The sequence below is a fragment of the Pezoporus wallicus genome, unplaced genomic scaffold (genome assembly GCF_028554395.1).
Source record: "Pezoporus wallicus isolate ANWC-B61680 ecotype Strahan unplaced genomic scaffold, APGP_CSIRO_Pwel_v1 scaffold_7402, whole genome shotgun sequence".
Classification (NCBI taxonomy): domain Eukaryota; kingdom Metazoa; phylum Chordata; class Aves; order Psittaciformes; family Psittacidae; genus Pezoporus; species Pezoporus wallicus.
In genome coordinates, this window is record NW_026641037.1 from 4,453,422 (window position 1) to 4,465,920 (window position 12,499).

Consider the following 12,499-nt stretch of genomic DNA (forward strand, 5'->3'; position numbering starts at 1 on the left):
GAAGCCTGCACATCCAACCCCAGAGAGCTGGAAAGACCTCCAGGCTCCTGAGGCAAACCATCTAACTTCAGACATGGTTTCTTACATGGCACTGCATTCCTGGTCTGGTGGTGCTGTGGCCTCAGAGGAGGGGCAGACCCCACACACCAGGCCCCTCAGCCCCTTGGAACGGTCATGCATCTGGGAAGTACAAAAGCCCCAAAGCGGATGTTTTAATTTCATTTTTAATGAGCTGCATCAGTGCTATTCAAGCAGAGTTGTCGTGGTGCCTGGTGGACACCTGCCAAGGCAGTTGCAGTGCCAGCGGGCACTCAGTGCGTACAAAAGCGGTAAGCAGGACATCAGGCAGAGCCTGCCATCTCTTCGTGTTCAGGGAAAAGCTTCCAGAAGAGAGGACAGTGGAGCAGCCCCATCTCTTTCTGTCTTCTTATGAGCACGCTCAGAGCTGACCCCTTGGGTGTGCAGGACCAGCCTCACTAGAGGCGAGAGAGGACACATACAGACACTGGGGATGGAGCCATGCTGAATTTCTGGACATTTTTAGACTTTAAATACAAAGGGCCAGATCTGATTCCTAGTCAGGAGGCCTGCTGATGTGGCAGCAACGTATGCCAGCAGGCCTGCACCAGAAAACACTCAAGACCACAGTCTAAGTTCCAGGTCTGCAGGACTGACACACTGTGTTTGGATGCCGCCCCTTGTAAGGCAGTGCCTGCAGTGTGGCTCAGACACCACAGACTTGCAGCAAGCCCAGAAGCATCAAGACAAAAATGGAAAACAAACCTGGGGCTGTGCGATGAAAGGTTTCTCGTGGGATGAATACTTGTACATCATGTCTCATACCCTTTCCCATCCACACAGAGGAGAACTCACAGAAACAGCAGAGCTTCACGCTTGCACTTCAGAATTTCTTTTCTTCACCCATTAGCTTTGAATCAGTCAGTTACTCTGCGAAAGTCAGAGTGAGAAAAAAGGGGAAGAGTGATAGAACAACAGCAAAGCATAACTCAAGGCTGGCAAACTACCGTTAGCAAGGGATTACTACATTTCTCTGTTACATAGAGAAATTCTAATGGATAAATCAGAAAGCAACAAAGTTCATCACTGTCTGGTGCTGTCACTGCATGCCGGAGTTACATCTCGGAAGGGCAGTTAAGTTGATCCGTGGGCATCATTTTCTCAGTGTCGATCTTGTAGGACTGGAGAACACTCTTCAGGTGCTCCACGGTTTCTGGGTGCATGTCTGGAGCTCTTGATAAAATCCAGGCATAGTCAATGTGGAAGAGCCAGAGAATGTTGGTGCAGGAGTAAACCAGCGAGTAGTTTTCATAGTCAGTGGAGATGACCCAGTAAGGGGCTGAAGGCATGACTAGGAGAAAGAAGAGCACCATGAACGTGATGCATAGCTGACTCTGCACTGCTCTGCAGCATTAAAGCCACAGCTCCTGGTGCTGTTCCCGCTTTGGCTGCTCCTGAGCCATGTAAGTATGGTCAGTATAGGGAGCTATAATTTATGAAAGCCTAAAATAAAAGCCTATCAGGACTCCTTGTTCTGTCCAGCAGGGCTCGAGAAAACCACAAAGCCCTGCCTAGGAAGGTCTTGCTGTAAAGTTAACACTGCCCTCATCAGCTCATCCAGGCCACCAAAAGACAGCCCAGCTTGCACCCGTGTGAGGGTGCTTGCTGTAGAGCTGGGAGCTGACACTGGTGATCTGAGGAGCACAAACCAGCACCTCTCTCCACGCCACCCACTGCCCCAGGGTGCTCTGCTCATAGAACCAGCTGGAACCCAGGCAGTGGAAATCAGTATGGCCCAGTCCATCCCACCAGCACCAGCCACCTGGGACAGATCCTGTTCTCCATCAGGCTGCTATGCCTGAAGCATTTGCTCCAGTGGGGGACAGCCACTTTGCTTCAAACCATCAGGCACAAAGCAGAGGTGGGTCCAGGAGGTAGGCAATATTTGTTTCTGATGCACTTAGGAGTGCAAAGTGCTGTTTTCTTGAGGCTCACATTCTGTAAGGATGGTTGGGGTTGCACATGTTGTGGCTGAAACGGCTGCAGGTGAGATACCTTAGCAGAGCATAATTAAGACTGGCTGTGCTCATGAACAATAATTGTATCTCCTTTGCAAGTGTCCTGCTCCACCCATTTCTCCAAATAACCTCTGTATGTGAGTGCTGTGAAATAGCCAAGGAAAAGGTGTGAAGGAGCAGAATAAAAAGGGTGCCAAGGCAAGGCTTCTGCTCACTTTCCAAAATGTTGCTGCAAAGTGCTGTGCAATGGGAATAAAACACACTGCACCTCAGCAGGCCCATCATGTATTACCTTGACAAGGGAAGCGAAGGCAAACAAAACCATATTATTAATGGTTATTAAAAGGCACTTGTAAGCAGAGGCAGGGTGGGCTAGAAGCTATACCACTACATTCAGAAAAACAAGCCTATCGCTGACCCTTGTTGCAGCTCCCCCATCTCTCCCCTCCCAGTCCCCATCTGTGAAAAGACCTGAAGAGACACTAATGCTGCTGGTCCCTCTTGCTTTGACATCAGCTGGTGAAGACCGCTCCACCACTGTGACTGTAAGTGATGTATAAATGTCACCAGACCACTGTGAGCCTTCCAGCCACACACTTACACCAGTTAAAGCGGACACCCAGCTTGGCCGGCTCCTTTACGTCCATGTGCATGATTTCTCCTTCAACCTCGTTGACTTTGCCATTGGAGCTAAGGGGAGAATGACAGAGTGAGAAATTAAATCAGATCACTTTGAAATCACTTTTTTTTTTCTTTCTGCTACATAATCCCTCGTAGTGCATCCACCTGCCAAGAGGAGGCCAGCTAACCACAGCATCCCCGTAGGGACAGCTCACCCCGGGGATGGTTTCAGCAGCACCCTGGGCACACCAGGTCCTGGCCCAGGCACAGCGGGGGACATGCTCTCCCAGGTTAAAGCACCCCAGCGCCCCAGAGTGCCTCTCTCCAAGTGCCCTGCCACTGGGGTGTGCTTCAGTGCCAGTGGGACAGTGACAGAGAAGAGAGAGAGCAAGACCCCTCTGCAGGATGGGAGGATCCCAGCACCCATGTGCTGGATGTGCCAGGAAGCAGCTCAGCTTCTGCTAGCTGTGGAAGGCATGTGCTCACCTCTGCTTAATCACCTGCATTTTTCCCAGGGCACAGCACATTCCTGCACACACACATTACCTGTCCCTGCTTGGTAAGCCAGGATTTGTTTCACTGCTGGTTCAGAGCACTGCCCTGCTGGCAACAAGCCCTACGACTCAAACTGCCTATCTTATAATTGCATCTTTCCCTGGCTGTCTCAAGACCTGGACGCTGCCTGTGGGGCAGGAAAGTTTTGTGCTTCCCTATGAAACAGGAACACCCAAAGAGGCAGAAGCTAACGCTGCTACCAGCAGAGATCACAGGGCTGATGCTGGGCCATGCACAGTGCATACCTGAACTAAAATATTCAGGGTCCTGAGCTGCTGCAGTGGTGCCACCACCGGTCAGATTGATCTCCCACAGATCAATGCAGGCACAGATCAATGTCCAGCTGTTTGACCAGCTCTGCCCTAGCAGTGGAGCTGCAGAGACAGTGCTGCGCAGTCAGTGAGCGGCATGGACACTGTTCTTTGCCAGACACAAGGGATGTGTGGCTGCGTTGTTGTCATTGTGAGCCAGAACAAAGTCCCCATGCCATGCCAAGGGAGCACAGGGGACAGCGCTGCGTTCACCCCTCACTCCCTCCCTCTCATTCATTCAGCTGCTCAGAGCAGCACCAGCTGGGGATGGTGGTAGAAGCAGATTAATTAATGTCTACATCTGCCCATGTGGAAAGCCAGGAGGGCTCGAGGTAATTGCAAACCATCACGTATAATAATGGGAACAATCAGTCCATTAGCTTTGCTCACTGATTTAAACTGGCAACAATTGCTGATCCCCTTACACAGCAGTTACTACCAGTACAAAGTAAATGCTACAGAAAAAAGCTGACAAATATTTGCTTAAGTAAAAATGACGCGTGTGCTTCACCTTCCCTGGCTCTTTTCATCGGGTCCCTTTACTCTGGAGCACAGAGCACAGGCATCTCTCAGGTCACGGGCACAAGGTGGTGGCTGCCATACCCATATGCAGCCCTATGACCCTCCCTGGGACAGGGGCATCCAGCTTCCCCGCCATCACTGGGGATCAGAAACCAGTCAGGAGGAGACCCAGGCTATTTCACACTGGAGGCACCACGTGCATGTGATCTGTTTTCTCACAACTCACCTTGGATAACAAGACAGAGACCTGGTGAGCCCCAGGGAAGCAATGGCAGAAACCAGAGACCTGCATCTCTGCTGTAACCACAGCAAAGCCCATTGTCCCAGCAAAGCTACCACAACCACAGACCAGAAACAGGCAATTTGGAGACAGGACAGGAGCGCCACCGCTGCAGGGAGGACACAGCCCAAATGCAAACACTTACAGCAGCTCCTTGTTGATCACCTTGAACTTCCCATTTTCCTTCAATGAGTAATTTGCCTGGATGCAGCTTCCTTTCTCGAAACCTGAGGGCAGCTTCTCTATCTCGTACCATTTGCCTAAATACTGATAGAAGAAAGCCCAAAGAGATGCTTTTAGCATGAGAGGACGGAGGCAGAGCGCCCTGCCTTGTTTGCCAGCACAGTTTTGTATGCTCAGTTCATTTGAGTCTCCCCCTCTGTGGTGCAGGAGGCTGTGGGGGTTAGCAGGGTCGCAGACCCTGGCATGAGGTATCAAGACCAGATCTGGCCATCCTCCCATGACCCAGGCACTTTGCCATCCATCCCATGCCCCCTTACCCTAACTCACTGCCTGCCCTGAGACTTTTAGAAACCTTTTCACACCTGGTTGATATCGAAGTCTTCTTGGACTGCTGGGTCTGGGCATGGTCCCATATGAAACATCTGGCATTTCCCAAAGCCAAGGAGGCTGAACAGGACCAAGAGCCTCACTGCTGTGGCCAGCATGGCTGCACCAGGATGCAGGCGGGAAATGGACCTGGGGAAGACAAAAATAGCCCAAATGACCTGTGGCAGTGGGGTTGGAACTAGATGATCTTTAAGGTCCCTTCTGACCCAAGCATTCTATGATTCATGTGTCAGGATTTACACAGCACTGCAGGACAGGGAAGTTGTTCAAGAATTCAATCAGCACCAAATAAAACAAGAATCGACTACCAAAAGCATGCTGCAAGGAGAGGAAGGATACATTTTCCAGTGGAGCAGAGGTGGGAGCTGTGCTGCTCACTCCCAAACAGCCCCTGGAGCCAGGATGCTGCCCATGTGTTTCAGGTACTTGGGGCAGGTTGGCACCTACAGACCCTGCAGCACGGGGCTGCTCTGCTTCCTTGGCCAGAATCTCCGCCATAGGAACAGTGCATTTTGCCCAAGTTTAAAAGAAAAGCCCATTCTGCCTCCAGCTGTGAGGCATGGGCTCTGCTGTGGACGCACACACAGCTCCCAGTTTGAATCTCTCATTTCAGAAACGTACCTTGGCTGAAGAGATGGAGTGATGCTCTGATGAGGGCCAAGGCTGCAAGAACAGCTCTGTGGTGAGCTGTCCACACCACCACTTTATAAGCGCACTGCGATCATCATTATTCAGCATCAGCACAAGCCACTCCCTGGTCCTCAACGTGTTGTGTTTTTTTGGCAGGCCAGTCAGCTGCCTTAGATCTGCAGCTGGTACGAAGCTGGAGATGGGCTGCAACTTGGCCGCTCACCCAGGCAAACAAAGGCACCCCATGTGTCTGCGTATCACTCCACAGCTGCAGAGCTCTGTGTGCAGAGCCATTCAGCTGCCCTTGAGAGCCTCAGACCTGGGTGCAAACAGCAGGGGACTGGGACAGCAGCAGCTCCTGTCCTGCTCCCTCTGGACCCAGAAGGAGCCATCGCCATGCTTGAAGGGGGGACATGCAACTTCCTCTGCCATGGGCCATTTGAGCCCTGGAGACCTTCCAGGTCACTGCAGCATCCTCATCCTTATTACAGTCACTCACAAGAGTACATGGGGAGGGTTAAGTAGTGGGGGTCATTGCTCATCTGGGTGGCTGCAAGGCCTCTCAGTGATTTGTCCTCTAGACTTTGAAATCTCATTACAGGGAAAGGTGGTGCAATTAGTTCTGTGCTGACCTGGCAGTTTTTCCAACAGGTGCCCAGCAAATTACTTTGACAGCAGAGCAGCCATCTGTGAAGGCAGCTGGTACTGAGAGTTATGCAAGGAGAGCCAAGTAACAGCCAGGATGCTCTCTGTGTTTAATTACATCTTCTTTTAATCTGATCTCTGTTGAGACTTTCTTCCTAGGTGTGTTTTTACATGCTGCACCTCATGCCTTACACATGCACACACATACTCTTGAGCCCCTGGCTGCCCAAATACCCCCCCCTAAAAGCAACAAATAGCTAAGTCTTGTCCCTTTCCAGGGTGTAAGGGACACACTGCCGAGGTGTGCTCTGAAACATGGCTGCAGCCGAGGTCCTCCCAGCACCTCAATGGCCATCAGGGCTGAGCGTGGCTTATCCAAAGCAGATGCAGACCCAGCAGTGCCAGCTGGGGATGAAGAGCTCAGGGAAGCACCACGACCCTACCAGCAGCATTTGGTGTGGGGCAGGGGAACACCCAGGGTCTCTCCCTCACTGCACACAGCTCCCTCAGTGATTTGGCACAGCCTGTCCCTGATGGAGTTGCTTTGGCTGACCATGTCAAAGTCAGACCCTCTGCAAGCCCCCTGTTCATCTGCACCTCTTGTGATACAAGCAGGTTAGCAATTAGAAGAACCTGACCTAAACAGTATGAGAGCTGCCATATCATAGTGCACTGCAGAGGTGGGATACCCCACACGCAGACCAGCAAGCTCAGTTTTAATCCTGAAGTGGGCTGCTTGCATCCTGCGGAGCAACGGGAGGAGAAAGCGCTGCAGTTTTGGCTCCCAGCACCGTGTGGCCAAAATCACTCCAGAGCAGTGAGGCATTTACTCCAGCTGTGCTCCATGAAACCCACTGCAGGAGTGTGCATTAACCTGGGATATGGTCAGGAGCGATGAGGAGCCATCAAGAGCTGACACTCCTTGAAACAAATCTATGTCTTGGCAGGAAACACAGGGGTCCCACCTCCACCCAAAGTCAGCACCTTCAGAAGCCCAGGGGCTGCTGCATGTGGAGCCCCACTCCAGTGGCTGCTGCCAGCCAAAGGGCATCCCATGGATGCCGAGGCACCGCATGCCTTGATGTACAGATGATGAGACCTGACAGCTGAAACTGCTGCTGGCTGCTGGGACCCGTCTCCATGCAAGTGCTGGCTGCGCCTTCCCCAGGGGCACATTTCTGGGCTCTGCCTGACCACAGAGGGAAGCACCCAGGTATGTGCTGCTCCTGTGTTGGAATGGAGCAGGCTTGGGCTGCTGCAGCTGAGTCCCTGCCCAGGGCCACCAGGACCCTCCTGTTATCTCACCTCCAGCACTCACCAGCACTGCTTACCCACACAGACCCAGGCCCTGCTCCATGCCCTGCCAGAGCAGGACTCTGCTCGTGAGCCTGTCCACCTTCAGTGCACACAAGAGCAAGGGTTTGGGGAAAAGCGTAACATTATAATCACACCTAATTGTGGGGTGGGGAAAAGTCATCTCTACCTGGTAAGCAGTTCATACCCTGGAGCAGAGGAGGGGAGGCACATCAAAAGGCAGGAAGCTGGAACAAGGTTGGGAGGGCAGGAAAGAGGAGAGCTGGAGGGTAAAACAGGGCAAAGAGGGGGGGCACCAGACATGCTCTGAGCGCTTCATGCAAGAATGAAGCCTGCCCCACATTTCTGGGTGATGAGGAAGCTGCAAGCTGGGTGTACAGGGTGCGTGCCCAGTGCAGGGAGCATGGAGAGCTGCAGGGCTTGGAGGACAAGGCAGCATTGCGTGCGTGGGTGCAGATGGGGTGTATGGGCAGTGTGCGTGCACGGGGAGGCAGAAGTGGATGCAAAGCCTACCCCACACTGGGGTGAAATGGCAGGAGCTTTACAGTATGTTCAGGTGTGGGCAGGTGAGGCAGCCCACTGTGCGGGGCACATATAGGCTGTGCATGGGGTGAGGCAGCACTGGGCACATGCTGGGCATGGGGTGAGGCAGCACTGCATTCGGGGCATGTATGCCTGGGCTACATTGGCCAGGAGTTTCTTGTGTTACTAAGTTGTGTATTTCAGAGACAAGGCTTGTCTGGCTCTGGGAAGAGGAGGCAACAGCACTGAGCGCTGAATGCTCCCTTGTCAGAATAAAATGGAGCTGCCGATAAAATCCAGGCCTGGGACCCACGAATTCCTGCCTGCAGCCAACCTGACTTAGTGCGGAAGTGAGATGGTCCTATTGCGCACCCTAGGCCACCCTGAAATCAGCTCCTGGCACATATGTAACAGAGGTTTAGCTGGCCAGGTCTGGTGGGGACCCCGCGCCCCAGGGAAAGGCTGTCTTATCACGCTATATCCCCATGCTGGTTTTCTCCCTCCTCTAAAGGAAACGGGGTTTTGGGTTGGCCAGACAAGTTGCGACATGTATATAGAAACAAAAATGAACTTGCAGGAGAAAAGGCAGAGAAAGGGAAGGCAGGTGGGAATTTTCCTGTTTCTAGGAGTGGCAGAAAGTGCTTTGAAATCTGTTTATGCAAAATGGTGTAAAATTACAAATCACAGTTATGACAGTAAAGGAAGTAAACAGGCTCTGGAAGCATGAACTGGCCTCTGAGATATGGAAACTCAATCTAAGGCAAGTGCACAGATGTTGTGATTCACATATATACAATTACTGAATAGTTCTCCACCATGGAAATTATCCAATTAGGTAGTCAAAACACAAGAAACCAAAGAGAGAGATTTATGAAGCTGGAAAACTAAAAAAGATATTACATTTAAGGGACAAACCCTATTGTGGCAGGACAAGCAGTGGCTCTCCTGGGCTCTCAGGAAAGTTCCCTGAACTGCTTGGCACTGCTGCCAAGGTCTGAGTCCCTGGAGAGAGAAGCCAGAGGGATCCTTATTCTTCTGAATGTAGAAAAAAGCAAAACAGAGAGAAGAAAAACAAGAACAAAGGGGGATAAAAGCGACAGCAGGCAGGTCTCTGCAGACAGGGCTACACTGCAGGGTTGGACTGGTGATAATGCTTTGGCCCTGCAGCATCTCACCCCTGCAGATGTGCTCAATAGAAAAAGCAGAGTCCAAGCAGTGCACCTAATCCTGGCTTTTCAGTATGTCCCAGAAGTGCCTCACATTGAGCAGCCATTTGCTGCTAAATAACATTAAAAAGTGTTTGTTTTTGCAGTTTGTTGCTAGGTTATCACAGCACATGCCAGGTACTGCACAGGGTGGGCATAGGCCAGGAAGCACATACAGAAGGGGGCAGACTAGGACTTCTCCAGTGGATGCGGGAGCAGATCCCAAGCTCTGATCCCAGGGCCCTGGTATGTGAATGCCTGCTCAGGTTTAAGTGCTGGGGTGCTACATGGCCCTGGCTGCTGTAGCTCAGCCACAGCTCAGGTCAGGGTGCTGCTCCCCCTCTGCCAAGCCGAGCCTAAACAGGCATCCTGGTGTTAATGCCAGGCTCTGCACCCCGCTTCTTGGAGGATCGCTCCTACATTCCCCCATGGATTCACAACACTTTTTTCAGGACTCTTTAAGCAGCCCCCACCATACTGAAACATAATTTAAAAGCTTTAAAAAATGTCATTAAATATACTTACAGAGTGCCTCTGCAAAGGAACTTTGTTTTCCCAGAGGCAGTGATCTGTTCACAACACCATCAGCTCTAAGAGATGCCCAAGTAAGGCTGTTTAAAGCCCACAGCCCTATTTTCTGCAGCTAAATGCTATTTCAGCACCTTAATTCAGGAATGCATTACTGGAGTTACACAATTATATGACCTGTATACAACCTACATCTTCCTTGTGACACAGATTTACAATGTGTGTGGAAACCGCAGCTCTGCTCACAGGAGGAGAGAAAAGACTCTATTGCATTAACAAATACAGTTAAGAAATCTCCTGCAGATGATGCTGTCCTGCCACCCAAGTGAGGAGCCCATCAGCAGGGACAGGGACTCTCCTGCTGCAGGAGCACTTTGGAGCCAGCTTCAAGTCAGCAATTTGCAGCAGCTACCAGGAGTGCAGGAATCACGTACAGTGTTTGGGGTAGCCTCAAACCCTCAGATACCCTCTGGTCTTACACACCTCAAGATTGTTCTATATATATTTATGTATGCATCTGGAAGACCTAAGGGTGGCACTTTAGCCCTGATGGACTCCTCCACCAGCCAGGACAGCATTTTCAAGTCCTGTCTCTGAGCCACCCAGTCTCACACCACAGTCAGAGGAGAATTCTAAGAATCGCCTTTCTGAAAGAGCAAGTCACATCTCACAGCCTGCAGAGCGCAAAGACACTGGCATATGTGTTTGGCTTTGCCCATGAATAGCTGTACTGAGGCCAGTGAGCCCAAGCACACATGCCTTGCTTTGCAACACAGGCCCAAGTGTTTGCCAGACTGAGCTTTACATTATACAGAAAATAAGTAACAGATTTGGTGGTCAATGCTCTGACTTTGATTTAATATAGTTACGGTCTGAAATAGCACAGAGATACCATTCATAGTGAGTTTCACTTGTTGATAAAGGGGTGCAGGGAGGGGATGAGGCTGGGACTTAGTGCAGGGGCTGAGAGTATGTGAAGATGACGAGGAGAGATGCTTCCTATATGTGCACATGGTGCCTTGGCAGTTCCCAGTAAAAGCACCAGCACCTTCTCCACAACAGTGCTGGCCCCAAGAAAATTCAGTGTTGGGAGTGCCTTGTTGGGATGGAAAGACCACTGCACCCACCAGATGACTCCATCCTGCACCCACCTCCTCTGAGCCACCTCATGCCACATAGCCAAGCCACTGTGCTATCTCACCCTCTTTAAAAATAGCCTTTCCCAAGCCCCCAGGTGTATTTTCTGCAGGCACTTTCCCCCTATGAAAGTGCACCTTGGCTATATAAGAGTACTTGATCTCCATCTTTTCTGAAGGGTTGTCAGGGTACCTATCCGCACAAGCATTCATGCACTGTTTTTTACCACCTGCTCCAGCCACCCACTGGATGTCCCTGGTGGGATGTAGGGACTGCCACGTCCCTCCCTGCAGTAGATGATGGAGGTGTGGGGCCTTATCAGGGGGTATTCCCTCTCCTGCCAGTTCCCTCATTAGCCATGGTTGCACTTCATTAGCGTTGGAAAGGGAAGGTGTTTCGCTGTGGTCTGAATGCTTCAACACCTCTGAGTAGACAGAAACCAGGAAAGGAATGTAAAGACGCAGGGTGCTGTCATAGTAACCCTGGTTAAAGTCCCACCAGGAAAATGACTTCTCCTGCAACACTTGACCCCACAAGGTGACAGGTACCACCAGCACCCCTGGGAGCACAATCACTCTGGCAGGCAGCCAGAAAAAGACCATGAAGAGCTTTCACCCAAGCTGCAGTTCAAGGTCCCTGGATAAGGTGCATGTGGGGTTATGGTTAACCCTGGTGCCTGCTAAAAGCAGCACAACAGTGTTAATGGCTACCCTCATCCCTGGCACCTTCTTCCCTGAAGCTGTAAAAGTTCAGAGAACTTCATAAGCCACCTGTAGCAGTTTTCCTGCAGGAGACTGGAAATGACACATTTTTTGTTCTGCGACAAAAAGTAATCCAGCCTCTGGAAAGTGGGATAACACTTATTCTGGCATCCATTATAACAACAGAATGAGCAAACAGCACTGTGTTGCATTGCAATGTGTACTTTGGGGTTTTCTGCTTTACAGCATGGGTAGGGTGGTGGCAAAGATGCTGGAATGGTAATGGAGCTTGGTGTAGGCAAGTGACTTGTTCAGCACACATAGCAAGCCAGTGACAGTGCCAGGACCAGAAGTGCTGGATCTCAGTCCTAGACAGAAGCTTTTCCACTATACCATTAAAACAGACCAGCTCTTACCTGGTTACTCCACTGGGTGCTCTCTTTACAATCAAATCAGAAATTCTTTCTTTCATTTTACCTGTCTCTATTTTAATTGATGTCTTGGTAAACACAGCAAAGGAAGATCTGCTAGGCTTGCAGGTGAGCAGGGCTGATCCAGCTGTGTGCTGGAGCTGTTAAAGGCTCAGAAACTTCACTGCTCTTCACAACATCATCTGCAGGTCCTGCATGAGAAAGAGCTTTTGTACAAGGGGCTATGCTAAGGGGATGGACAACCTTGTGCCATGCTGGCTGGGAACAGGCAGGCACAGGGGATGGTAAAAGCAAGGAACTGGTAGGCAGACCAAATGTCACCATGTGCTCTTCAAAGCAAATCCATAAAACTCACGGTATTTGGGCCACTTCTGTGATGCAAGGGCTATGAAACTGCAAAGCTGGCAATGGAACAGCAGTACTGTAGAGTCTTAGAAACACTCACTCTTAAAAATACAGGTATTTTTCCATGGAGCCAGAAAAATTCAGAC

At 50.9% G+C, this 12,499-nt stretch overlaps 1 protein-coding gene across 3 annotated transcripts; it reads right to left on the reverse strand.

Moving 5' to 3' along the window:
- Positions 1–206: 206 nt before the first annotated feature.
- Positions 207–9,041, reverse strand: APOD (apolipoprotein D). 3 transcript variants are annotated; one of them, XM_057421665.1, is made up of 5 exons: positions 8,922–9,041; positions 4,871–5,024; positions 4,471–4,592; positions 2,638–2,726; positions 207–1,369 (listed from the first exon to the last, which is right to left on the reverse strand). In XM_057421665.1, exons 2-5 carry the CDS (start codon positions 4,991–4,993, stop codon positions 1,134–1,136), a joined length of 570 nt encoding a protein of 189 aa, XP_057277648.1. In that variant the 5' UTR covers positions 4,994–5,024; positions 8,922–9,041; the 3' UTR covers positions 207–1,133. The 3 variants fall into 3 exon arrangements, with proteins under 3 accessions (XP_057277648.1, XP_057277647.1, XP_057277649.1); XM_057421664.1 differs by having other exon boundaries at positions 8,907–9,041; XM_057421666.1 differs by lacking the exon at positions 8,922–9,041 and adding an exon at positions 5,517–6,186.
- Between the last annotated feature and the right edge of the window lie 3,458 nt (positions 9,042–12,499).

Coding starts and splice junctions, on each gene's coding strand:
- APOD (XM_057421664.1), bottom strand. Junction 4,593..4,870: donor AAGACTTCGATATCAACCAG/GTGTGAAAAGGT, acceptor TTCTTCTATCAG/TATTTAGGCAAATGGTACGA. Junction 2,727..4,470: donor GTGATCAACAAGGAGCTGCT/GTAAGTGTTTGC, acceptor TTCTCCCCTTAG/CTCCAATGGCAAAGTCAACG.